General features: G+C 44.8%; 1 protein-coding gene across 7 annotated transcripts in view; it reads right to left on the reverse strand.

Moving 5' to 3' along the window:
• The window catches only part of kmt2ca (lysine (K)-specific methyltransferase 2Ca), a 684766-nt gene that overhangs the window by 300086 nt on the left and 357890 nt on the right, over window positions 1-26790 (reverse strand). For all 7 annotated transcript variants that reach the window (XM_072508182.1, XM_072508181.1, XM_072508179.1 and 4 more), the window contains exons 8-11: window positions 20752-20914; window positions 13801-13972; window positions 12196-12310; window positions 6418-6593 (exon numbers count right to left, since the gene is read on the reverse strand). In XM_072508182.1, the coding sequence (XP_072364283.1) occupies window positions 6418-6593; window positions 12196-12310; window positions 13801-13972; window positions 20752-20914 (626 nt within the window). The remainder of the gene's footprint in view (window positions 1-6417; window positions 6594-12195; window positions 12311-13800; window positions 13973-20751; window positions 20915-26790) is intronic.

Genomic DNA, 26790 nt, shown 5'->3' on the forward strand with positions numbered 1-26790 from the left:
GCATCCGGGGGAGCAGAGCAGGGGAATAGATGATTTACCGCTGAGGAGGGTAATAAGAGATTTCCGGTACTTAGGGATCCAGATAGCCAGGAGCTGGGGAACCCTACATAGGCTTAATTTAACACGATTGGTGGAACAGATGGAGAAGGATTTTAAGAGATGGGACATGGTGTCCCTGTCACTGGTGGGTAGGGTGCAGGCGGTCAAAATGGTAGTCCCCCCGAGATTTCTTTTTGTGTTCCAGTGCCTCCCGGTGATGGTTACGAGGGCTTTTTTCAAAAAAATTGAGAAGAGTGTTATGAGCTTTGTGTGGGCTGGGAAGACCCCGAGAGTGAGGAGGGTTTTTTTTCAGCGTAGCAGGGATAGGGGGGACTGGCACTGCCGAGCTTAAGTGATTATTATTGGGCCGCCAATACCTCAATGGTGTGTAAGTGGACGGGAGAAGGGGAGGGAGCGGCGTGGAAGAGACTGGAAATGGCGTCCTGTAAAGGAACCAGCCTACAAGCATTGGCGACGGCGCCGTTGCCGTTCTCCCCGAAGAAATACACCTTAAGTCCAGTGGTGGTGGCAACGCTGAAAATTTGGGGGCAGTGGAGACGGCATAAGGGAATGACGGGTGCCTCGGTGCGGTCCCCGATAAGGAATAATCATAGGTTTGTCCCAGGGAGAATAGATGGGGGATTTAGAACATGGCAGAGAGCAGGGATTGTGCAACCGAGGGATCTGTTCCTAGACGGGACGTTTGCGAGTCTGGGAGCGCTGACGGAAAATACGGGTTGCCCCAGGGGAATGCATTTCGGTATATGCAATTGAGGGCTTTTGTGAGGCAACAGGTGAGGGAATTTCCGCAGCTCCCGGCGCAGGAGATTCAGGATAGTGTGATTTTGGGGACATGGGTGGGGGATGGTAGGGTGTCAGATATATACAGGGAAATGAGAGACGAGGGGGAGATCATGGTGGATGAGCTGAAGGGAAAATGGGAAGAAGAGCTGGGGGAAGAGATCGAAGAGGGGTGTGGGCAGATGCCCTACGCAGGGTAAACTCTTCGTCCTCGTGTGCCAGGCTTAGCATGATACAAATAAAGGTCTTGCACAGAGCGCATATGAACGGAGCAAGGCTCAGTAAATTTTTCGGGGTAGAGGATAGGTGCGGGAGATGCGCGAGAAGCCCAGCGAACCACACCCACATGTTTTGGTCATGCTCGGCACTGCATGGGTTCTGGGTGGGGGTGCCAAATGTGCTTTCGAAGGTGGTGGGGGTCCGGGTCGAGCCAAGCTGGGGGTTGGCCATATTCGGGGTTGCAGAAGAGCCGGGAGTGCAGGAGGCGAGAGAGGCTGATGTTTTGGCCTTTGCGTCCCTAGTAGCCCGGCGGAGGATATTGTTAATGTGGAATGAAGCTAAACCCCCGGGCGTGGAGGCCTGGATAAACGACATGGCAGGGTTTATAAAACTGGAACGGATAAAGTTCGCACTAAGAGGTTCGGCTCAAGGGTTCACCAGGCGGTGGCAACCGTTAATTGACTATCTCGCAGAACGATAAAGGAACTGGGAAAGTAGCAGCAGCAACCCGGGGGGGGCTCGGGTGGGTCCTCAGGGGTGTTTTTGTATAGATATTTTTACTTGGATATGTATATTGGCTTGTTTGACTTTATTATTTGGGAGAGTTAATATTTTGTTATGGCAGTTGCCATTTAGTTTATATATTATTTATTTAGTTGTTAAAAAACGGTCACTATTATTTATATTGTTTTATTGTTGTAAAAAGGGAAAACATTTTGTACTGTTTTGTTTGGCCGAAAAAAAATTTGAATAAAATATATATATATATTTTTTTAAAAAGATGCTAAACTGGAGAAAGGCAAATTACAATAATGTTAGACAGGAATTGAAGAATTTGGATTGGGTGCGGCTATTGAATAGTAAATCAACATCGGACATGTGGGAGTCTTTCAAGCGACAGTTGATTAGAATTCAGGAAAGTCACTTTCCTGAGAGAACGAAGGATAAGTATAGGAAGTTTAGGGAGCCTTGGATAACGAGGGATATTGTGAACTTCATCAAAAAGAAAAAGGGGACTTTTGTACCGTCTAGAAGGGTGGGGACAGTCAAAACCCTTACGTATAAAGAAAGCAGGAAGGTACTGAAGCGGGAAATTAGGAGGGCTAGGAGGGGTCATGAAAAGTCCTTGGCAAGTAGGATTAAGGTGAATCCAAAAGCTTTTTATTCATATGTAAAAAGCAAGAGGGTGGCCATGGAAAGGACTGGGCCACTTAAGGACAGTGGGGGTAATCTATGTGTTGAGCACGAGGAAATGGGCGAGGTACTAAATGAGTACTTTGCAGCAGTGTTCACCAAAGAAAAGAACTTTGTGGAAGATGATTCTTGGGTAAGGTGTGTGGATAGTCTGGGCCATGTTGACATCAAAAAGGTGATATTGGGTGTTTTTAAAAACATTAATGTAGATGAGTCTCCTGGGCCAGATGGGATTTACCCCAGAATACTGAGGGAAGCAAGGGAGGAAATTGTTGGGGCCTTGACTGACATCATTGTATCCACATTGGCGACAGGTGAGATCCCAGAGGAATGGAGAACAGCTAATGTGGTACCGCTGTTTAAGAAAGGTAGCAGGGATAATCCTAGAAACTATCGGCCGGTGAGCCTCACGTCGGTAGTAGGTAAATTATTGGAGAGAATTCTCAGGGACAGGATTTATACTCATTTGGAAACAAATGGACTCATAAGCGATTAGTGCCTCACAAACTTGATCGAGTTCTTTAAGGAGGTGACAAAGATGATTGATGAGGGGAGTGCGGTGGATGTTGTTTACATGGACTTCAGTAAAGCCTTTGACAAGGTGCCTCAGGGCAGACTGGTACAAAAGGTGAAGTCAGATGAGATCAGCGGTGAGGTGGTATGATGGATACAGAACTGACTCGGTCACAGAAGGCAAAGGGTAGCAGTAGAAGGGTGTTTTTCTGAATGGAAGGTTGTGACTAGTGGTGTTCCTCAGGGATCTGTGCTTGGGCCTCTGTTGTTTGTAGTGTACATAAACGATTTCGAGGAAAATGTAGCCGGTCTGATTAGTAAGTTCGCGGGTGACACCAAAGTTGGTGGAGTGGCAGATGGTGTTGAGGATTGTCAGAAGATACCGCAGGACATAGATAGGTTGGTGACTTGGGCAGAGAAATGGCAAATGGAGTTTAACCCGGACAAATGTAAGGTAATGCATTTTGGTAGGTCTAACATAGAGGGGAAATATACCGTAAATGGCAAAACTATTAGGAATATAGAAAGTCAGAGAGATGTGGGAGTGCATGTCCACAGATCTTTGAAGGTGGCAACACAAGTGGACAAGGTAGTCAAGAAAGCATATGGAATGCTTGCCTTTATTGGGCGGGGCATCAAGTATAAAACCTGGCAAGTCATGCTACAGTTGTACAGAACCTTGGTACTGTCGCACTTGGAATATTGCACACAATTCTGGTCGCCACACTATCAGAAGGATGTGGAGGCTTTGGAGAGGGTGCAGAGGAGGTTTACCAGAATGTTGCCTGGTCTGGAGGGTGTTAGCTATGTGAATAGACTCGGATTGTTTTCATTAGAAAGAAGGAGGCTGAGGGGTAACCTGATAGAGGTCTACAAGATTATATGGGGCATGGATAGAATGGATGGGCAGGCACTCTCCCCTGTCAGTCGCCAGGGGGCATAGGTTTACGGTCCAGGGGGCAAAGTTTAGAGGAGATGTGCGAAGCAGATTTTTTACGTAGAGGGTGGTGAGTGGCTGGAACGTGTTGCCAGGGGAGGTTGTGGAAGCAGATACATTAATGGCGTTCAAAATGCATCTTGGCAAACACATGGATAGGTTGGGTATAGAGGGATACGGCACAAGGAAGTGCTGAGGGTTTTGGCAAAGGTTGGTATCATGACCGGTACAGGCTTGGAGGGCCGAGGGTCTGTTCCTGAGCTGTATTATTCTTTGTTCTATCAACTAAATCTGTCTCCAAGGTGGCATACTCAACTGACTCTCCACATTAGGTAATCAATGCTCGTGTAAAGATGGTCAAAAACAATTAAATAAAGGTGGGGTGAGGGGGTGGGGGGGGATTGATAATTTAAACAAAGTTTATTTTTCTCTTAGGAAAACAACCCTCTAAGGGAGGCTGGGAAGAGACTAGCATATTGTTTACATATAAAAACACATTTTTAAATTAACTTGCATGTACCTACTTCTATTCAAAGTTGTTTAACGCTCGAGTGAAATACCTGTTGCCAAATGGAAGAGTCAATCCATTCAAATGGGATAAAACTCCAAATTCATACCTGCCATTTCCTGATGTCTGTGTGAACTATACTATGGTAAAGATAGGCTTCAATAACAAAAATATTCTCTTAAATGTTGCACTTTCACAGCAACAAGTGAAAGCATAATCCGTTAATGACTAATCACCAATTATTCAAGGTGCCTGAATCCTATTAATTCAATGATTGAAGCTGCATTAAAAGGGTCATTAAAGGAGTTATCCAAAAATAAATTAAATATTAATCAAAAGGGCAATAAAAGCACAACGTTTGGCTGTGTTGCAGCTTTTATCCTTTCATAGTTGAACCGAGGCATTCACATTACAGAAATGGCTACTTGTATGAATCCTGCTCAAATTCTTGGATGGTGAAGGCACTTAATAGGCTAAAAGGATAGTAGCAAAGAAAGCCCTGACGTGCAGGCAAGTGAAAAAAAGGAAATTTGTAAAGTTTAAACAGATCCGGCAACTCAGAAATGGAGATCATCATCAAATTTTAGGATTTCACCTGATACTTTTCTTCAGCCCCGGCAAAACAAGCTCTTGCCCTATGTACTAGAGTGCCGAGTACCACCTGATGTCACACTATCAGGTGATGGAGTGTTTCCCAGAGGTCATACAGAAACCATCAATACTGCAATTAGCTCACTGAATCGACAGCAACTTGCCTGCATTTGGCTAGAAGAATAAATGCTGTTTGACCTTGCAACTTGGGTTTTAAACTGAGAACCGCACTGATACAAAGTAATAAACAAGCAGGAATGAGTGTGAAGTGATTCATTTTGGTAGGAAAAACACAGAAGTTATACAAAATAAAGGGGACAGTTGTAAAGTGGGTGTAGGAACAGAGGGACCTGGGTGCATTTGTGCATAAATCACTGAAATTGGCATGATAGTCTGAGAGCACAGTTAATAAAAGCATCCTAGGCTTTATCAATAGGGGCAGAGTGCAGGACTGATTCGCGAGAATAGATAAACAAATGATGAATGATACAAAGATTAGAGAAGCTGGGAGGGTTTTATTTGGAGTAGAGAAGGTTGAGAGGAGATTTGACAAGGGCATTCAAAATCATGAAGGGACTGGAGAGAGGAGATGGGGAGAAACTGTTCCCAATGGTGAAAGGATCAAGAACCAGAGGGCACAGATTTCTTTTTTCCACACAGCGAGTAGCTAGGATCTGAAATGCATTACCTGAAAGTGTGGTGGAAGGTAGGTTCAATCGAGACATTTGAGGAGGAATTAGATTATCTGAAAAGGAAGAATGTGCAAAGCATGCACGAGAAGGCAGGAGCGGGCCACCAGGTGAACTGCTCTTTCAGAGTGCCAACACAGACACCTCAGGCCGAACGCCCTTATGTACTGCACCATTCTATGATTTTACGAGTAGCAGAAAAACAATGGAACAGATTTCTCCAAGAACAGGGTATTTATATTCCAGCTCCTTGAATACGTAGCATAACACCACATAACTTTCCCAAACAACAATCCATTAACAGTCGACTTACACATTTAGTTAAGGCTACTATGATAGATTCATAAAATTTGAAGTTAGAAAATAATCAAATATACATCTGACAGGATAAGAGGTTGTCAGTGCAACTCTAACCCAGACACCCTGTAGAACATCCTCCACCAACTTCAAATAGAGAATTGTTAATGCTACATTACTACATTCCTATATTACAATAGCGACTACACTTCAAAAAATACTTCAAATGGCTGGAAAGTGCTTTGGAACGCCCAATGAAAGGGGCTACATAAATGCTCATCTTTCTTTCTTTATGCTATCATAACACCATTTCAATTCAACAGATTATCAATGGTGAAGTACTCTAAATATAAACACCTCCAATTTTAAATTATCGACATGCAGGTAGGGTTTGCAAACTAATCCATTTTTAAGTGCTCCAGCTACTCAACATTGCTGCACTCGATTATGTACAGATTGACAAGGTCAGCTGAGTAGGCAATACATAAGGCAGCAAGTAATAAATGGATGGTGAAAATGCAAAGGAAAAGGACAGAATGCAAAAAATAATGAAAAACAAATTACATATGCTAACGGCAACCTTCAATGATGCTGTGGTTACAGCATCTGAGCCAAAGAAACATTCTTACCTTTTGCACATCTGACAATGCAGCATATCCTTCTGGGAGTCTTGATAGCAGGTCTTGTCACAGAGTGGACAGGACAGGCTGTGGTCTTGTTGCTGGTAGCAGCTAGCACAAAGTGAACAATTGTGGTGCCAATGAGTGCTGGTCCGTGCGCCACAGTCAACACACACCCTGCAATTCTGAAGTGAAAGTAAGGTGAAAGGTAAATCATAATATCAGGCAAGTACAAAAAAAGGACAACCAAATAACGTAAGCCAATTAATGATTCAAGCTGACAAATAATGAAATAAAAACAAGAAAATTGGAAAATCTAAAAGAAAAACAGTAAATTATAGAGGTACACAAAGCAGTCAGCATCTGTACACAGAAAAAAATACACCTTTTTTTCTTTACAGATGCTGGCTAATGGGTTATTTTATTTCCAGAAATTTCTGCTATTGCTTAAGGTGACTGATGCAACCTCAGGAAATATCCAACTTGCGTGTGTTTCCAAAGGATTTTGTTGGAAAATAAATGTTTTGATGAATTCTCATGTGCATAGAAATCAGACTGTAGCAGCTTGTCATCTGGTGCCATTGACTTCTATGTAACTATTGTAAGATTGGCTGTCTTGTGAACACTTAAAGGTTCTTGGAATTAGTTTGTAATTATATTAAAGAAGATACTAGTGAAAAAACTGGTGGATGCAAGGACAGGCAAATCAGTGCTTTGCAGTGGGCTATACTGAGGCCAGTAGGAGAAACAGTCAGGGATATTGTTCGGGAAGGTTCCATCAGGTGTTGGTGTGTGACTTTGGGCCATTTAGTGGAAGAAAGTCCAGAAGCTGTCGTATGAAGTCTGGACAAATATGAAAATGAAGCCAATGAGGAATGAGCAATCACTGTTCAGTCTGTCCATCACATTCAATCCTTTAGATTTGTATCGGGGATTTAAGAGGCAATTTTTAAAATCTAATTTCAGCCTACTAGCAAGTTGTATTCATCTACTGAACAGCAGTTCCTACGCTAAGAGGCAGTGTACAGGTTTTGTTAAGTGGCAGTACATAGTATTTGAAGATTTGATATACAATGAGAAATGAAATGCAATTTAAGTTTGTTTTTTGTATAGGAGCGAGGCTAATATTTCAACTTGCAAATTGGTGCTAAAAAGTGACCAGAAACTTATTCCAACTTTGAAACCCAATGCCAGCATCAAAAGCTGACAGATTAGAGTCAAAGGTTCCATTGCATCCAACCTCACAATAGCATCGCCCTCCCCCAACCCCACCTCAACAAATATCAGTCATGCTCAGACACCCACCCCCCCGAACCAGACTGCCGTTTCGTGCCAAATTATCAAATTACAAGCAATTCTGTGATGTAGACTTGCACCTAAGTCAAATTGTTAACCAGTTAAAGTTATACTTGTACAGCATGCTTCAGATCTATTGTGCTGACAGGAGGCACATATCAGAGGGCTATATGGGGAACTGCAGGCACAAACTCACATTGCTTCTGGGGACAAGGCTCCCTGGTATGATGCTGCAGTGATTGACAGGTGCTCCTGTGTTTACAAAAACTATTACTGAAGCACTGTACCTGAAAATTGGAGGAAAAAATAACACTGACAGAGACATGAGCAGGAGACATGAAAAGAAGGCCAGTTTTAGACTAAAGGTATACCTAAAATATTGTAAGCATCGCTGAAGAGTTTGACATCCAAAATCAAAGCTATACGATACAAGTTCATGTTATTCCATGAACCAAGTTCTCCATTTCTATGCTGTTATTTTTCTTTTTAAACATTTAATCATTTGGGCAACTCTTACATGGAGGAAAATGTTTTAAAGCTGGAAATGTGTTTAGTGTTAGAAAGAAACAGGGCGAGTAATGTGTGCACAATGGCACTCTAATAAATTGCACTAATCAGAGTATTCGGGGCCTAGTTGTTAACCAAAAATACCCATGCTGAGTTGCCAAGCTTATATCACTATTAGATACAACAAAATGGGTACTATCCACTTTCCCAAAGGGTGCAGGAACATAGTTGGAGAAATTCTTTACTCTGCATAACTTGGAGTATGTAAAATCACAATAATATAAACAGTGAACCAAGAACCAAGTGTTGGCATCATCCAAAGTTACATTTTAAAAAAGAACATGAAACAAATTGGGAAGAGCTAATAATATCAAGTTTGGATTTTTAAAAAGCTGAAGTTTGAATGGAGAAAGAAAAAGAATTACAGGAGGCAGGGTTTCCACAGCTTTGATGTCAATCAAATAAACAAACTCAAGTAGCAGACAAGATTGTCTCTTGTATATTAAATCCAATTTGATCTATAAGTTTGCGGATGATATGACTGTGGTGGGTCATATCTCAAACAACGACGAGTCAGACTACAAAAGGGAGATAGATCACTTGGTTGCATGATGTACCAAAAACAACCTCTCTAAATGTCAGCAAAACCAAGGAACTAATCATCGACTTCAGGAAGCGTAGTACGACACACGCCCCCATCTACATAAATGGCTCTGAGGTGGAGATGGTCGATAGCTTTAAGTTCCTGGGGGTCACCATCGCCAACAGCCTGTCCTGGTCCACTCGCGTTGATGCAACAGTCAAGAAAGCCCAACAACGTCTCTACTTTCTCCAGAAGCTAAAGAAATTGAGCATGTCTGAATCGACTCTCATAAACATCTACAGCTGTACCATAGAGAGCATCCTATCCAGCTACATCACAGCTTGGTATGACAACTGCTCAGCCCAAGATCGCAAGAAACTGCAGTGTGTGGTGAACTCAAGCCCAACACATCACACAAGCTTGCCACCCTCCCATTGATTCTGTCTACACCTTCCGCTGCCTCGGGAAGGCAGATAGCACTGCCAGAGACCCCTCACACCCAGGCTTTGCCCTATTCCAGACCCTCCCATCAGGCAGATAATACAGAAGTCTGAAGACCCACGCATCCAGACATAGGAACAGCTTCTTCCCCACAGCTACTCGACTCAACGGATCTCCCTCGGACTGATCTGTTCCCTATAAGACACTATTCACGACACCCTATGCTGCTCTTGCTCATGTATTTGCTTTGTTTGGCCCTAATTCCGCACTGTAACCAATTACTTATTTGTCGATGTACTTTGTTGATTATTCTTTTTGTCTACTGTGTATGTCCTCTTGGCCGCAGAAAAATACTTTACATTGTAGTTCAGTACATGTGACAAAAAATTAATCAATCAATTTCTAACATTCTTCTGGTTGGACTCCCTCGCTCTACCAGCAACGTATGCAAAACCCTATCAGCCCACATTTTGCCATGTCTACCTTGCCGTGCTATACTTGCCGACTTTCATTGGCTTCAACTTCTCGTGCATGGTAATATGTCTATGGTCTTTATCTTCACAAACCAATGGCTCCAAATCCCAGCTTGTACCCTCTAATTCTTACATGGTACGTGTTCCTAGAATTTTCTTCCTAAATTTCTTTGCTTCCCGATCTTTTTTCCCCATAAATTTAGAGTACCCAATTAATTTTTACCAATTAAGGGGCAAATTAGCGTGGCCAATCCACCTCCCCTGCACATCTTTTCGGTTGTGGGAGCGACACCCACGCAAACAGGGGGAGAATGTGCAAACTCCACACGGACAGTGACCCAGAGCCGGGATCGAACCTGGGACCTCAGCGCCGTGAAGCAGCAATGCTAACCACTGCGCCACCGTGCTTCCCGTTCTTGACCAGTCTCAGAATGGGTCTCTTTGACCATGCCTTCAGTCACTTTCCCAATTTCTCTCCAATTTCCTGCTTTGTGTCCACTGCCCTTCCCCACAGCCACCATGCGACACTCCCTGAAAAACACTTCATAAATGCAAGTTGTTATTGTGCATGATAATTGTGACTAGTCTTGACTTAACACTGCAAAGGTGTTGGGAGGAACAAAACCAAATAGTCAACAGAAATTGAAGAAATATAGTGCTCGAGAAAGGTGGGTCCAGAATCATTAACCACTCTCAGTCCTGCCTAGCAAATTCCCTGACGCGTGTGCTGTGACAAATATTGTACAAGTATATTCACTGTTCAGAAATGGCTTTAAGCTCACAACAGACCCCTAAGGAGTGAAGAACAGGATTGGTTAGCATGAAAATGCACCAATATGAGCCAAAACAAGCAGCGCAGGTTTTGGATCCAGAAATTCAAGTCCCAGCCCTGACCAGTGACCACCATCCATTGACTCCATCTACATCCCCCGCTGCCTGGGGAAAGCGGGCAGTATAATCAAAGATCCCTCCCACCCAGCTTACTCACTCTTCCAACTTCTTCCATCGGGCAGGAGATACAGAAGTCTGAGAACACGCACGAACAGACTCAAAAACAGCTTCTTCCCCACTGTTACCAGACTCCTAAATGACCCTCTTATGGACTGACCTCATTAACACTACACCCTGTATGCTTCATCCGATGCTAGTGCTTATGTAGTTACACTGTATATGTTGTGTTGCCCTATTATGTATTTTCTTTTATTCCCTTTTCTTCTCATGTACTTAATGATCTGTTGAGCTGCTCGAAGAAAAATACTTTTCACTGTACCTCGGTACACGTGACAATAAACAAATCCAATCCAATCCAATCCAGGCAAAACTCGATTGAATAATTGTTTTTCATCGGGTGGTGGACCACTTCATGGGCAAATTAAAATAGATTTTCTCTACTTTTGAAAAATTATTACATCTTATAGATTTTAGTTTTAGTTGGAAAACCTGAGGTGGATGAGAGGAAAAATGTGGAAGTCAAAATATTGACCACTGCCCAAAATTTTGAGATACTTTTCAACAGTTCTCCCGCCTCTTTACTAAATCTTTCCAGTGCCTTGGAGAAGAATATTTTAAAATGTATTCAGTCATTCAATTTTCCATTGATTCAGGACCTTAATAGAGTGAAGAACTCTTAGGGACGTGAAAGTCTAACAGCTGAAATGAACAGCATAAAACATATGGAATTGTGTGGCTGTAGTGTTTAAGGCGGGGATATTGTGTAGCAAGAAAACAACTTGTCCTAGAGCAGAATGAAGGAAGCACAGCCGATTTTAACAATTGGGCCCAGTTGGCATGAAGTAGGCAGTCACTGGGAATGGGCTTCTGCACTGCTGAGTCTTTAGGGAGTGCAGGGGTCCCATAGGGTCCACTATTGACAGAGGAAGCCTGGGGCAGGAGAGGCTCCAAGAAGCACTCTTGCTCCTCCAAGTCTGTAAGTAAACAGAAATAATTCATGTTTTTGCTTTTACAATTTACCTTTTGTGGCCTCTTTTGGTCCTAGATTGACTTCCTGGCAGCTTTGACTTGGCTGGAAACACCATTTTTTATAGCCTGGGCATCAGATTGACACCATGTCACTGGGACTCAATGTCGATATTCAAATAAGGACCTCACTAGCTGCAGGCAGCTCTTCTTGCATGTGCAGGGGTGTAGTTAAAATGATAGAAGGCATCTCTCTCACTCCATTTAACTACTTGGTTTCTGCAGGCTATGGGGTGTTAAAAGTCCCCCCAGATAGATCAGTGGGACGGTACAGATAGTCAAGGCCCATAGTTTTGACCCCAACGTAAAAATAACATTTAGGTGGGTGGGAGGGGGCAGAGGCAGGTGTGATGGTGGGAAGAGAAGACTGTATGACATATTATGATCAAAATACATTAAGATTATTCTGATTATTTTCTGAAACTTCACAAACATTTATTAATTCTTGTTGAGTCAGATGCAATGCTAACTGTCCAAATGCGATACTAGCAGATGAAAATTATCACTCACTTTACACCTCCAGCCATTTGTAGGTATTGACTCCATTGCCGGTTGGAGGCAAAATGTGTGATAGCCTTTGTCACAGATGTCACAAACCAACATTTTGCTGTCATCACCAGGATGTCTGAAAGGATTTTAAAAAATGATCAATTTAAAGGCACTCTTCTTGAAAAAGCAAACTTGCCACACGATTTCGAAACTTAAAAAGAGCCATAGTCTTCAAACCCTCAGAGATCATGAGGAAGCCCAAATAATCCATTCTGTGGATTCTATGAAATCTTGTGTCGTACAGTTATTTCACAGAACTGCCACTGACAACAGCCCCAACTGACAGACTAAAATATAAACAAGAATCAGACACTTCCAAACAAGGTAATATTTTATTGCCACTGGATGTAGTGGTAAAATCTTTACTAGCTATTGATGGACTGAGCCCATCCTACAGAGGCCTTCATTGTGGTTTTCTGCTTGCTAGCCTGGACAAGCCTAGTCAGCCTTTAGGGGAGGAACGGAAGAAAAAATAAATAAAAAGGGAAGTATTACCTAAAACCTACTCGTGCCGTAGATTCGCAATAGAAGAACGTGCACTGCAATTAAGGAGTAGACTCACAGAACGAGGTTCCACATGCAATATTGCAGAATCATTTGCTGAACTGGTTGCACAATATAAATAAACTTTGGTTTACTTGGTAATTTATTGAAACTATATAGAATCACAATGTCACAGAAGGATGTCATTCAGGCCATCAAGTGGTCCCTGCTGACTCCCTGTTGAGCAATCCAATCCCCCAATCCCCTACTCCACCTCTACAGTTCTTTCCCTCAAATATCCATGCAATTTCCTTTTGAAGTAATTCGTCATCCCCACTTCTGCCACCCTCGGAGACAGCGAGTCCCAGGTCACTACCACTCGCTTCATAAAAAGTTATTTCTCACACTCTCCCTACATCTCTTGCTCAAAGCCTGATATATGTCCCCTGGTCCTTGTACTATCAGCTAATGGAAACTGTTTTTCTTTGACTACCTTATCTAATCTTGTCATAATCTTGTCCACCTCCATCAAATCTCCCCTTGATGTCCTTTGCTCCAAGGAGAACCTGACCTTGTAGCTAAAATTCCTCATTCCTGGAACCATTCTGGTAAATCTCCATCGCACCCTCTCAAGACCCCTCAAATTGTTCCTAAAGTGAGATGACCAGAACACACTTAAAACAAAACAGGAAAAGTATCAATATTTTCCATAGTACAAAATTAAATAAGGCAATGAATAACTGATGATAAATAAGCTACATTTTAAATCTGAGAAATCTAATTTTTTCCCCCTGAAACTGCAAGGTGCATTCTTAATTGCCAAAGGCATCTTGCCATTTTTAACAAACTCTGAGATTTAGTACTAATGGGCAAACCCATGAAGTTGCTATTTTCACCAAAACTGTGAATGCTCTTGTCAGGTAAAACAAATTGCTTCCCTTGCCCCAAGTTTTACTTCAATTCACACAATTACATGATTTATGATAAGATTAATGTTACACAAATCTTGGTCGAAACGCTGCTATCTTAAATCTTTAAAACTTTCAGCCACATTAAAAGGGAAACATTTAACATGGAATTTACCTGCAGGTCTGGCAGATTTTGCATTCTGGGCACTGCCAACCAGCCCGTTTCAAAGGGGTCACAACTATGTCTAGGCATGCTCCGTGGTAATGCTGTCCACAACTAGTGCAAAAAAGTTGGTCTAAAAGTTCTCCTGGGCTGTCACAAACAGCACAATTTGCTTCTTCCTTCGCTGAAGAACAAAACATTAACAAAAAAAATTTGAGTACAATTTGAAGTCAACATGAGCTGAAACAACATTTAAGTTCCTATTTATATATACACATCTATTTCAGTGGTTATCCGTTATGCTCAAATCAAAATCAAGGATGTATGCAAGTCTTAGTATCTGAAAGTTTTTGACAAACTAGCCAACTACAGAACTCATCATTTGACAAGTTTGCTTTTCTCAACACATAAAAAGAGAAAGCAAGAAGCAGCTAATTGTTCAACTTCAGTTGAACCATTTTTGTTGGTTCACACATCAGCTTCAGACACATTATGTGATAATGAACATAAACCACCCTGGATTTAGTATTTGGCCTGCGCTTAAATAGATGATGTGGTGATTGATTTCAGTATTTCCTAATTTGCGGATTCTGGAAAGAGAAAATAAAAATCTCCATTCCTGTTGTTCCCTCTGCATTTTGGAAAAGTAGGCTGGATGTTGAGATTGGGTGAGAGTCCCTTCTGGGATATTACCAGTGGTTAACAAGGTGCCACATCTATTATCTAGCTGCACACATGAAGTATGGTTAGGCAGCTGCAGAATATTAATAATGTAAGTTACCATGTTTGGAAAGAAAAAAAAGTTCAACAATAAATACTTTGTCCAACTAAGACTACGTGGCATGCGTGTAGAACACAGAACAGCAACAATGTTACAAAAAATCCTGAAAGGAAATTAATTTACTTCCTCGGCGAAGGTAGGGGAACCTTAAAGTAGCCAGTTAATTAAGTAACAAAATGAAGGCACCAGAAATTGAAGTTCAGATTTGACTATCACACCAAGATTCTCGAAAGTTGCACTGTCATTTGCACCAGCCGGAAATAGAAAAATAGTAAATGAAGTGTAGTCAGTTGTGGCTGAGTTTTGATATACAATATTGTACAATTTCAAATGACCTGGAGAAGGAAATTGCGATCGAACCCCTCGCTGCCTCCGTGTTTACAACATAATCATTAAAAGAAATTCTAGTTTAGTTTTTAAAAACATCCTGTCAATCCTGCAGTCAACTTTTATTGCAAATATTACTTAAGAGTTGGGTTGGATTTAGGTCTTAATATTTGTGCTTATTGAATGCCAAATTTCAATGGTTCTAGAACATAAAACCAGGGATTGGAAAGTATCACATGTGGAGCAGGAATTGGAATGTGGGACTTCCGGGTGCGGCGATGACCAGCTGAGTCGCACGTTTCGGCAGCTCCCTGTGAAACGGACTTTTGGGCTCGTGATAGGAGCCCCAACGGCAATTTTAACGGCTGAAAACACCGTGTGGTAAACCAGAAGGGTGTTCCCCCTGGACACGGATGGAAAAAGGAGAGGAAAGTGGCCGGATTGCAGCGGATCCTTTGGAACAACGGCAAGGAAGGCAAGCAGAAACCAAGATGGCGTCGGAAGGCGGCAGTTTCATATGGGGCCCTGAACAACAAGAGTTTTTGAAACGCTGCGTGGAGGAGATAAAAAAGGAAATGAAGAAAGAGTTGTTGGCCCCGATATTACAGGCGATTGAAGGGCTGAAAGAGGAACAAAAGACCCAGGAGCAGGAGCTTTGGGTCGTGAAGGCGAAAGCAGCAGAAAATGAAAACGACATACAGGGCCTGGTGGTGAAGTCGGAGATACAGGAGGCACACCAGAAACGATCTGTGGAGAGGTTGGAGGCACTGGAAAATAACGCAAGGAGGAACAACTTGAGGATTCTTGGCCTTCCTGAAGGTGTGGAGGGGGCGGACGTCGGGGCATATGTGAGCACGATGCTGCACTCGTTAATGGGAGTGGAGGCCCCGACGGGTCCGTTGGAGGTGGAGGGAGCATACCGAGTTATGGTGCGAGGATCGAGAGCAGGAGAAGCTCCCAGAGCCATAGTGGTGAGATTTCTCCGTTTTAAGGATAGAGAAATGGTCCTTAGATGGGCGAAGAAAACTCGGTGTAGTAAATGGGAGAACGCGGTGATCCGCGTCTATCAAGATTGGAGTGCGGAGGTGGCGAGAAGGAGGGCGAGCTTTAATCGGGCCAAAGCGGTACTTCACAAAAAAAAGATAAAGTTTGGAATGCTGCAACCGGCAAGACTGTGGGTCACATATCAAGGGAGGCACCACTACTTTGAGACGGCGGATGAAGCGTGGACTTTTATTGTGGAAGAAAAATTGGAATGATTGGACTACGAAAATGAACGTTTGGACAAAGTGGCGGGACGAGTGGGGGGGGGGGGGGGGCGAAGAGGGATTGTATGATTAATCCTGCGGTATGGTAACTTCTCTTTCTCCCACAGGTGGTGATGGGGGGAGGTGGGGAGGGAGAGGAGATGGGGCGTTGGCCATGGGAGGCGGGGCCGAGGGAGAGGCGCAGGCTTGGTTCCCGCGCTATGATAATTATGGCGGGAATAGAGAAGCAGGAAGGAGGGGGCGCCGCACGGGGCGAGCCGTGATCACGGGGGGAAGCCGAGGTCAGCCAGAGTTTGCTGACTTCTGGGAGCAACATGGGGGGAGTAATTACGCTAGCGGGGGGTCTAGCGGGGGGGGGGGAGGGGGGGGAGGGGGGAATTACTGGGTTGCTGCTGCTGGGGAAAGGGGGGAGTGGGTACGGGAAAGGATGGGCGGGGGGGCACCGTCTGGGAGAAATACAGCCGCGTGGGAACTGGGCGAGAAGCTGGAAAAAGATGATGGCTAACCGGCAAGGGGGGGGGGGGGGTGGGAAGCCCCCCAACTCGGCTGATCATGTGGAACGTGAGGGGGCTTAACGGGCCGATAAAGAGGGCACGAGTACTCGCACACCTTAAGAAACTTAAAGCAGATGTGGTCATGTTACAGGAAACGCACCTGAAACTGATAGATCAGGTTAGGTTGCGCAAAGGATGGGTAGGGCAGGTGTTCCATTCGGGGCTGGATGCGAAAAACAGGGGGGTGGCTATATTAGTGGGGAAGCGGGTAATGTTCGAGGCAAAGACTATAGTGGCGGATAACGGGGGCAGATACGTGATGGTGAGTGGCAAATTACAGGGAGAGATGGTGGTGTTGGTAAACGTGTATGCCCCGAATTGGGACGATGCCAATTTTATGAGGCAAATGCTAGGACGCATCCCAGACCTAGAGACCGGAAAGCTGATAATGGGGGGAGACTTTAACACGGTGTTGGAACCAAGGCTGGATAGGTCGAAGTCCAGGACTGGTAGGAGGCCGGCAGCAGCCAAGGTGCTTAAGGATTTTATGGAGCAGATGGGAGGGGTGGACCCGTGGAGATTCAGTAGACCTAGGAGTAAGGAGTTCTCGTTTTTCTCCTATGTCCATAAAGTCTATTCACGCATAGACTTTTTTGTGTTGGGTAGGGCATTGATCCCGAGGGTGAGGGGAACGGAATATACGGCTATAGCCATTTCGGATCATGCCCCACACTGGGTAGACTTGGAGATAGGGGAGGAAACAAGAGGGCGTCCACCCTGGAGAATGGACATGGGACTAATGGCGGATGAGGGGGTGTGCTTAAGGGTGAGGGGATGCATTGAAAAGTACTTGGAACTCAATGACAATGGGGAGGTTCAGGTGGGAGTGGTCTGGGAGGCGTTGAAGGCGGTGGTTAGGGGGGAGCTGATATCAATAAGGACACATAAAGGGAAGCAGGAGAGTAAGGAACGGGAGCGGTTGTTGCAAGAACTTTTGAGGGTGGACAGACAGTATGCGGAAGCACCGGAGGAGGGACTGTATAGGGAAAGGCAAAGGCTGCATGTGGAATTTGACTTGCTGACCACAGGCACTGCAGAGGCACAATGGAGGAAGGCGCAGGGTGTACAGTATGAATATGGAGAGAAGGCGAGCAGATTGCTGGCACACCAATTGAGGAAAAGGGGAGCAGCGAGGGAAATAGGGGGAGTGAGAGACGAAGATGGAGAGACGGAACGGGGAGCGGAGAGAGTGAATGAAGTGTTTAAGACATTTTATAAAAAATTGTATGAAGCTCAACCCCCGGATGGGAGGGAGAGAATGATGGAGTTTTTGGATCGGCTGGAAATTCCCAAGGTGGAAGAGCAGGAAAGGATGGGATTGGGAGCACAGATCACGGTAGAAGAAGTGGTGAAAGGAATTAGGAACATGCAGACGGGAAAGGCCCCGGGACCGGACGGATTCCCAGTTGAATTTTACAGAAAATATTTGGACTTGCTCGCCCCGCTACTGACGAGGACCTTCAACGAGGCAAAGGAAAGGGGACAACTGCCCCCGACTATGTCAGAAGCAACGATATCGCTTCTTTTAAAGAAGGAAAAGGATCCGCTACAATGCGGGTCCTACAGACCAATCTCCCTCCTCAATGTAGATGCCAAGGTCTTGGCCAAGGTAATGGCAATGAGAATAGAGGAATGTGTCCCGGGGGTGGTTCATGAGGACCAAACTGGGTTTGTGAAGGGGAGACAGCTGAACACGAACATACGGAGGTTGTTAGGGGTAATGATGATGGCCCCACCAGAGGGCGAAACGGAGATAGTAGTGGCGATGGATGCCGAGAAAGCATTTGATAGAGTGGAGTGGGATTATCTGTGGGAGGTGTTGAGGAGATTTGGGTTCGGAGAGGGGTATGTTAGATGGGTGCAGCTGTTGTATAGGGCCCCAGTGGCGAGTGTGGTCACGAATGGACGGGGATCGGCATATTTTCGGCTCCATAGAGGGACAAGGCAGGGATGTCCTCTGTCCCCATTACTGTTTGCACTGGCGATTGAGCCCCTGGCGATAGCGCTGAGAGGTTCCAAGGGATGGAGGGGAATACTTAGGGGAGGAGAAGAACACCGGGTATCTTTATATGCGGATGATCTGCTACTATATGTGGCGGATCCAGCGGAGGGGATGCCAGAAATAATGCGGATACTTGGGGAGTTTGGGGATTTTTCAGGGTATAAATTGAACATGGGGAAGAGTGAGCTGTTTGTGGTGCATCCAGGGGAGCAGAGTAGAGAAATAGAAGACCTACCGTTGAAGGTAACAAGAGAGTTTCGTTACCTGGGGATCCAGATAGCTAAGAATTGGGGCACATTGCACAGGCTAAATTTGACGCGGTTGGTGGAACAGATGGAGGAAGATTTCAAGAGATGGGATATGGTAGCATTGTCAATGGCAGGGAGGGTGCAGGCGGTTAAGATGGTGGTCCTCCCGAGATTCCTTTTTGTGTTTCAGTGTCTCCCGGTGGTGATCACGAAGGCTTTTTTCAAAAGGATAGAAAAGAGTATCATGGGTTTTGTTTGGGCCGGGAAGACTCCGAGAGTGAGGAAGGGATTCTTACAGCGTAGTAGGGATAGGGGGGGGCTGGCGCTACCGAGCCTAAGTGAGTATTATTGGGCCGCTAATATTTCAATGGTGAGTAAGTGGATGGGAGAGGAGGAAGGAGCGGCGTGGAAGAAATTAGAGAGGGCGTCCTGTAGGGGGACCAGCCTGCAGGCTATGGTGACAGCCCCATTGCCGTTCTCACCAAGGAACTATACCACGAGTCCGGTGGTGGTAGCTACACTGAAGATTTGGGGACAGTGGAGACGACATAGGGGAAAGACCGGAGCACTGGGGGGGTCCCCGATAAGAAACAACCATAGGTTTGCCCCGGGGGGAATGGATGGGGGATATGGAATGTGGCAAAGAGCAGGTATAACGCAATTGAAAGATCTATTTGTGGATGGGAAGTTTGCGAGTCTGGGAGCGCTGACCGAGAAATATGGGTTGCCCCAAGGGAATGCGTTCAGGTACATGCAATTGAGGGCTTTTGCGAGGCAACAGGTGAGGGAATTCCCGCAGCTCCCGACACAAGAGGTGCAGGACAGAGTCATCTCAAAGAAATGGGTGGGGGACGGTAAGGTGTCGGATATATATAGGGAAATGAGAGACGAAGGGGAGACTATGATGGACGAACTAAAAGGGAAATGGGAAGAAGAGCTAGGGGAGGAGATTGAGGAGGGGATGTGGGCAGATGCCCTAAACAGGGTAAACTCGTCGTCCTCGTGCGCCAGGCTATGCCTGATTCAGTTTAAGGTATTACACAGGGCACATATGACTGGAACACGGCTCAGTAAATTTTTTGGGGTGGAGGATAGGTGTGCGAGGTGCTCGAGAAGCCCAGCGAATCATACCCATATGTTTTGGTCATGCCCGGCACTACAGGGGTTTTGGATGGGGGTGACAAAGGTGCTTTCGAAAGTAGTAGGAGTCCGGGTCGAACCAAGCTGGGGGTTGGCTATATTTGGGGTTGCACAAGAGCCGGGAGTGCAGGAGGCGAAAGAGGCCGATGTTTTGGCCTTTGCGTCCCTAGTAGCCCGGCGCAGAATATTGCTAATGTGGAAAGAAGCCAAGCCCCCGGGGGTGGAGACTTGGATAAATGATATGGCGGGATTCATAAAGTTAGAGCGGATTAAGTTCGTCCTAAGGGGGTCGGCTCAAGGGTTTACTCGGCGGTGGCAACCGTTCGTCGAATATCTTGCGGAAAGATAGATAGGGGAGAACAAAGAAGGCAGCAGCAGCAGCCCAGGACTTTGGGGGGGGGGGGGGGGGGGGGGGGGGGTGTGGCCTGAGACAAGGCAGTTGCCAATTAGGGCTAGTTTTTATTTTTTGTAATTTATATTTATTTATTTGTTGTTGTTTTTGTTTAAATTTAAAAAGGTCATTATTATCTGTATTGTTACAATGTTGTGTAAAGGATGCACAATGTACTGTGTTGGTTGACCAAAAATTTTCAATAAAATATTATTTTTTAAAAAAAAGGAATTGGAATGTGCTTGTACTCACATCGTTCCGGAGCCTGATCAATGTGTTCTGGACAGAGGAGAGCGAGAGTCTTGAAATCCTGAAATGTACCAGCTCCAGCTGCACATGGATAATGGTACAGCTGATTGCATTTCACTTCTGAGCATTTGATGGTGGCTCCAAGGTGCTTACAGTATGCACAATGCTGAAATAAAATAAATATCAGGTGAGGAATTTTAAATAAAATTATAATTCATAACTTGCAAGAATTACAGGTCATTCATAATCAACTTTGGAATGGTACGTGTCCACACACAGCCACAACCATTTGGCTTCAAGATTGACATCACCAAGGAAAAAAATTCCAATAAATTAGATCATCTCTACAGATATGCTTGAAACTCTGATATTTCTAAATGCTAATAATTGATGTTCAGTAAAATTCTCAATAAAAATTCTGATGTTCAATACAAATGCTCAATAAAAGATCCTGAGTACTAACAAGCAAACCATGCATAAAAGTGATTACTGACAACAAATGAAAACAGTTTGCTTTTGCCTTCAACTGTGATAACTGTGTCCAACAAACAAAGAATACAGCACAGGAACAGGCCCTTCGGCCCTCCACGCCTGCGCCTATCATGTGTCCTATCTAGACCAACCGCCTGTATTCTTCTATACCCCGCCTATTCATATGCCTATCCAGATAAGTCTTCTGCATTCCAGGCCACCACCACCCTCTGTGTAAAAAATTTCCCCTGCACATCTCCACTGAACCTTTCCCCCCTCACTTTGAATTTATGCCCCCTTGTAATTGTCATTTCCGCCCTGGGAAAAAACCTCCAACTGTTCACCCCATCTATACCCCTAATAATTTTATAAACTTCTATCAGGACGCCCCTCAGCTTCCGTCTCTCTATGGAGAACAATCCCAGTTTATTCAATCTCTCCTCATAGATAATACCCTCCATACCAGTCAATATCCTGGTGAACCTTTTCTATACTCTCTCCAAAGCCTCCACGTCCATCTGGTAGTGTGGTGACCAGAATTGGAAACAGTATTCCAAATGTGGCCTAAGCAATGTTCTATATACCTGTAACATAATTTTCGAGTTTTTATACACAATACCCCGTCCCATGAAGGCAAGCATGCCATCTGCTTTCTTTACCACCATTTCCACCTGTGCTGCCATGTTGAAGGATCTGTGGACCTGCACGCCCAGATATCTCTTTGTCTCTATGTTCCTGAATATTCTGCCATTTATTTTATAGCTCCCACCTGAATTGGATCGACCAAAATGCATCACCTCGCATTTGTCCGGGTTAAATTCCATCTTCCATTTCTTTGCTCAATTTTGCAGCCTATCTATATCCTGTTCTATTCCCTAACAAGACAATAATCACATGACACAGGAACCACAGAGACAGTGGGTGGAATTTTGAGCCTCTGTCAGCGGGCCCAAAATCTAGCGAGAGTCGGGTAACGGGATTCTCACTGGCGAGATTCCGGTTCCCCATTTCCCCTGCCCTCGCCAGCAATGTAACAAGGTTCCTACCCAGATACCGAGGAAACCTCATTTCAATATGTTTTAATAAATTTAGATGTCATTAAAGGGTTACCCAGCCATATGGGGCGGGATTCTGTGATCCTGAGGCTAAGTGTTGACGCTGTTGGAAACGCCGTCGCCTTTCTCGACGGCGTCAACATGGCCTACAGGGAGCCAGCACGGGACTGGAGCGATCCACAGCGCTCAGCTGCTGATGCTGGCATGAACTGGGTGCCGCGGGGTCCGCACATCCGCAGTGGAACCGGCACCAACGCGCGCATACGCAGTGGCTCCCTTCTCCGCGTCGGCCCCGACGCAACATGGTGGGGGGCTACAGGGGCCGGCGCGGAAGAAAGGTGGCCCCCAGCCAGAGAGGCCAGCCCGCCGATCGATGGGACCCGATCACTGGACAGGCCACATCGGAGGCACCCCCCGGGGTCGGACCCCCCCTCAAAATCCGCACCGGACCCTTCCATGCCAAGGTCCCGCCGGCTGAGAGGTGTGATGGGCGCCAGCGGGAATCGTTTTTTTTTTACGACGGCCGCTCGGCCCATCCCAGACCAAGAATCAGTGGAAGAGCCCCGTACAGCGGCCCACGCCGGCGCCAATGGCGGCGATTCTCCGCTCTGCGGGGAACCGCATCCCGGCGGCGGAGCGGTGTGGCGCAATTCACTCCGATCGCGGGGATTCTCCGGCCCTGTCCCGGAGAGAATCCCGCCCAGGATACCCCACCCTCACGGAATATTCATAGCTCGGTGACATTGACGTCATGCTGGCAAGGCTTACAACAGCTATACAAAAACAGCAATCGGTCGAGGGTGTAGCCAGTTAAAATGGCTAACTCCCGCTTTAGAATGGCTAACCCCGATTTAAAATGGCGAACGGCAAAGGCTGATGGGAAAATCAGCCAACAGGACTAAAACAAGCAGCTACAGGTAGACTGTGTATTCACCTCTGGGAAGGCCAGACAAGATCGATACCAGTAACCATCAGCACAACAAAACACCAGCCATCTGCATACTAATGAGCAATCCCCGGGAACAACGTGCAACATTTTAGACACAAAGCCAACCCAGACTCATCGGCGCCAACAGAAGCCTATACAAAGGGAGGTGGACGATCACCTCAAGACCGCCCATCGATCAAGGAATCGCTCCAGCATTGGAGAATATCGAACCAAGTGATTGGGACAAAGTCCAATCACTTGGAACCAGGTACAGGGTCCACCCCGAAAGGCAGGAAGCCCCTGGGGACTATAAGAATAGAGTCCAAGTTCAAATCGACCCTTCTGCTGCTACCCCTCTGCACACCTTTAGCAGCCTCCTGCACCCTTCTGCTTCTTCTTCTGACCGGGTCACTCAGCAACGCAGACCAACCCTTGACAGTGACCGGTCTAGCCATCGTGAAACATCCCGTAAGTCTTACTTCAACGCTCGCAACGAGATAGGCGCTCCTAGCTATCAATCTGTACCAGCTTCGAATCCCGCAGGCTCAGAACCCGAACGAAAGACCATTCGTTTCCCTGACATGCTGGGCCATTTCCAAGTTAAGTATTGGCCTGTTAGTTGTAGGAAGTAGCTTAGACGTAGAATGTATGCATGAGTATTGATTACTGTATATAATAAATGTGCTTGGATTTAATTCTTACTAAGCGGTGTATTGGATTATTGATCATTACTCTGACTTGAACCACGTGGCGGTATCAGAAAGATACCTGGCGACTCAAGAGCAAAGGTGATAGAACAGAGCAATTAAACTAAGGCTAAAGTTAGCAACAACAAGGGGAACCCGCTGGGGGCGCAAAGGAAATTACAGCCATCGGGAGGGGGGGGGGGGGTGGAAGAGACATGCCGGGCAGTGCCCCACTCCGCTAGATTGACAGCAAAAATCACGCCCCCAGATTATTTTTGCACAGAGTGCACTAGATCTTGGAGAGAAACCTTGGCTGTGCAGCTAGAGCTGCACACTGGTTTTTACATCGTAGCCAGCACTCTGTGCTCCGAGGAGGATTCCATCCAGTGTGTTCAGATGTACTTATACTGCAAGTGAGTATCCAATTGCATTGCGCACAATGAGTCGGATACCACAGTAATGGTAAAAGAGGAAGATTTCCAGAGTCCGTATAATTAATTATTCACCTCAGCTTTTTAAAAGAGATTTGAATAAATGCAGGTATTGGTGAAGTAAATTATCTGGATTTCTGGATGTTCCTGAGCCAAACCCTCAAATAAAAAACATATGTTCTTAGTTTTAATGTGAAACCTTTACTAAAATCAATAGGAAAAACAAATGCAAATGTCATTATGACTTTAACAAAGACAGTTTGACATCACTTGCGCAAAAAATTCTGTAAATAATTTCTCACTTTTTCAGCATAAAATAAGTGAAACCAAGTGGTGGGACTACAGACTTCCTTAAAAATATATATTAAGTATTTCTAATATCCTTAAATTCACTTTTAAGAGTGATTTACACTTAGAATCTAATTTAGATTCATTTTCTGCATTTATCTTTCCGTATTTTTTATTTTACTGATTGTGGGATATAATTAACACTGAGCAGAAGGGAAAAGCAAAGCAAATTATAAGGCTGCAAAAAAGTCCGGAGTAGGCTTTTAAAGGCAGAGGTGGTGAAGGAGAAGGGGTTGAGAGAGGTTGTTTCAGAGGACAGACGTACGATGGATGGAAGAGCGGTCTTTGATGGCAGAGTGAAGGGGAAAAAGACAGATAATATCAGAGGACTAGTTGCAGCGTTTTGTTTAAGGAAGCCATAGAGGACAGTAGGCAAGGCCATTTAAGTATTGAGAATAAGGATCTGGAAGTTGATTCCATTAATTATCTGTACCAAATAAACAGATGTTAACATTGATCGGAGGTAAAACACAACCAAATTGACTATGGTAAATTGTTGTTTTTCAAATTGTATTTTTTATTATCGATTCATGACATGTGGGTATCCAGGATAAACTGGCCTTCCCTAAGGGCATTTAAGAATCAACCACATTGGGTCTGGAGTCACATTTCCTTAAAAGGAAACCAGATGGGTTTTTACAACAATCGACAATGGTTTCATGATCATCATTAGAATTCAAATTTCACCATCTGCCATTGTGGAAATTGAACCCAGGTCCCCGGAGCATTACCCTGGGTCTCTGGATAGTGGTTAGCACTGTTGCTTCGCAGCGCCAGGCTCCCAGGTTCGATTGTCGGCTTGGGTCACTGTACGGAGTCTGCACGTTCTCCCCGTGTCTGCGTGGGTTTCCTCCGGGTGCTCCGGTTTCCTCCCACAAGTCCCGAAAGACGTGCTGTTAGGTAATTTGGACATTCTGAATTCTCCCTCAGTGTATCCGAACAGTCGCCGGAATGTGGCGACTAGGGGCTTTTTGCAGTAACTTCATTGCAGTGTTAATGTAAGCTTACTTGTGACAATAAAGATTATTATTACTAATCCAGTAATAACACCCCTACACCACAACATCCCCCAGCCAAAATGGCATTTTATAATTAAAGGCACTAGGTCATATGCACTTGAGATGGATTTCTTCACCTCCTCATACGTTCCAAATACCTACAATGGCATTTCCAAATTAAAGATGACTAGTTTAGTCAGGGGTGTTAGGTCAATATTAGTACAAAATTCATAGAATCATAGAATTTACAGTGCAGAAGGAGGCCATTCGGCCCATCGAGTCTGCACCGGCACTTGGAAAGAACACCCCAATTAAATCCATGTTCCCACCCTCTCACTGTAGCCCAGTAACCCCACCTAGGACACTAAGGGCAATTTAGCATGGCCTATCCACCTAACCTACTGTCATGTGAGGGTACCTTTAAGACATGGATGTTTAAGCAATGTACCTTTAAGAAAACAGTGATGTCAGAGAGTGGGTGGAGCTGAGGTCAGGTCAGCCATTTTGCAGTTTGGAGGAAAAGAGCTGTGTGTGTGTGTGTGTTTTGCAGTGAGCTGGATCTCTGCCATGAAAGACTATCTCTGGATCATTTGGGTGATTTAAACTTATAACAGTGAAGCCTTTAACCTGATGTGACTTTGTTTAAAGGTGTTAAGTCTCTTGGAAGTTTGAAGGAACATTTTAAGGAATTATTTTCTGTCGCAATATTTTCTGAGTTATCTTTGAAGTAAGGGGTGTTAAGAGATCCAATGTTTATTTAAGATGTTAAGTTGAGTTCATGGAATAAACAGTGTTTTGTGTTTAAAAACCCACGTGTCCATAATTGTAATCCCACACCTAGGGAAAAAGCCGTGTGCTCGGAAAAGCAACAAATCAATTAAAGAGAGAGGTTGGTTGAACTCCATGATACATTTTGGAGTTCTGAAAACGCCTCGCCCATAACAATTGGGGGCTCGAGGGAGATAAAAATCTATCTATTGGATTGGCTTTTGTGAACTTAAAGACAGTAAAGAATTGTTGCTTTTCTGGTGTGGTATTTTAGTTTAAGTGGGGAGAGTGTTGTGAACAATGGCTCTTTCAATGGCTGAGAGGTTTTTGGGGGTGGAGAATGTCACACATAGTACT

This window comes from Scyliorhinus torazame, chromosome 6, assembly GCF_047496885.1.
Source record: "Scyliorhinus torazame isolate Kashiwa2021f chromosome 6, sScyTor2.1, whole genome shotgun sequence".
NCBI lineage: Eukaryota > Metazoa > Chordata > Chondrichthyes > Carcharhiniformes > Scyliorhinidae > Scyliorhinus > Scyliorhinus torazame.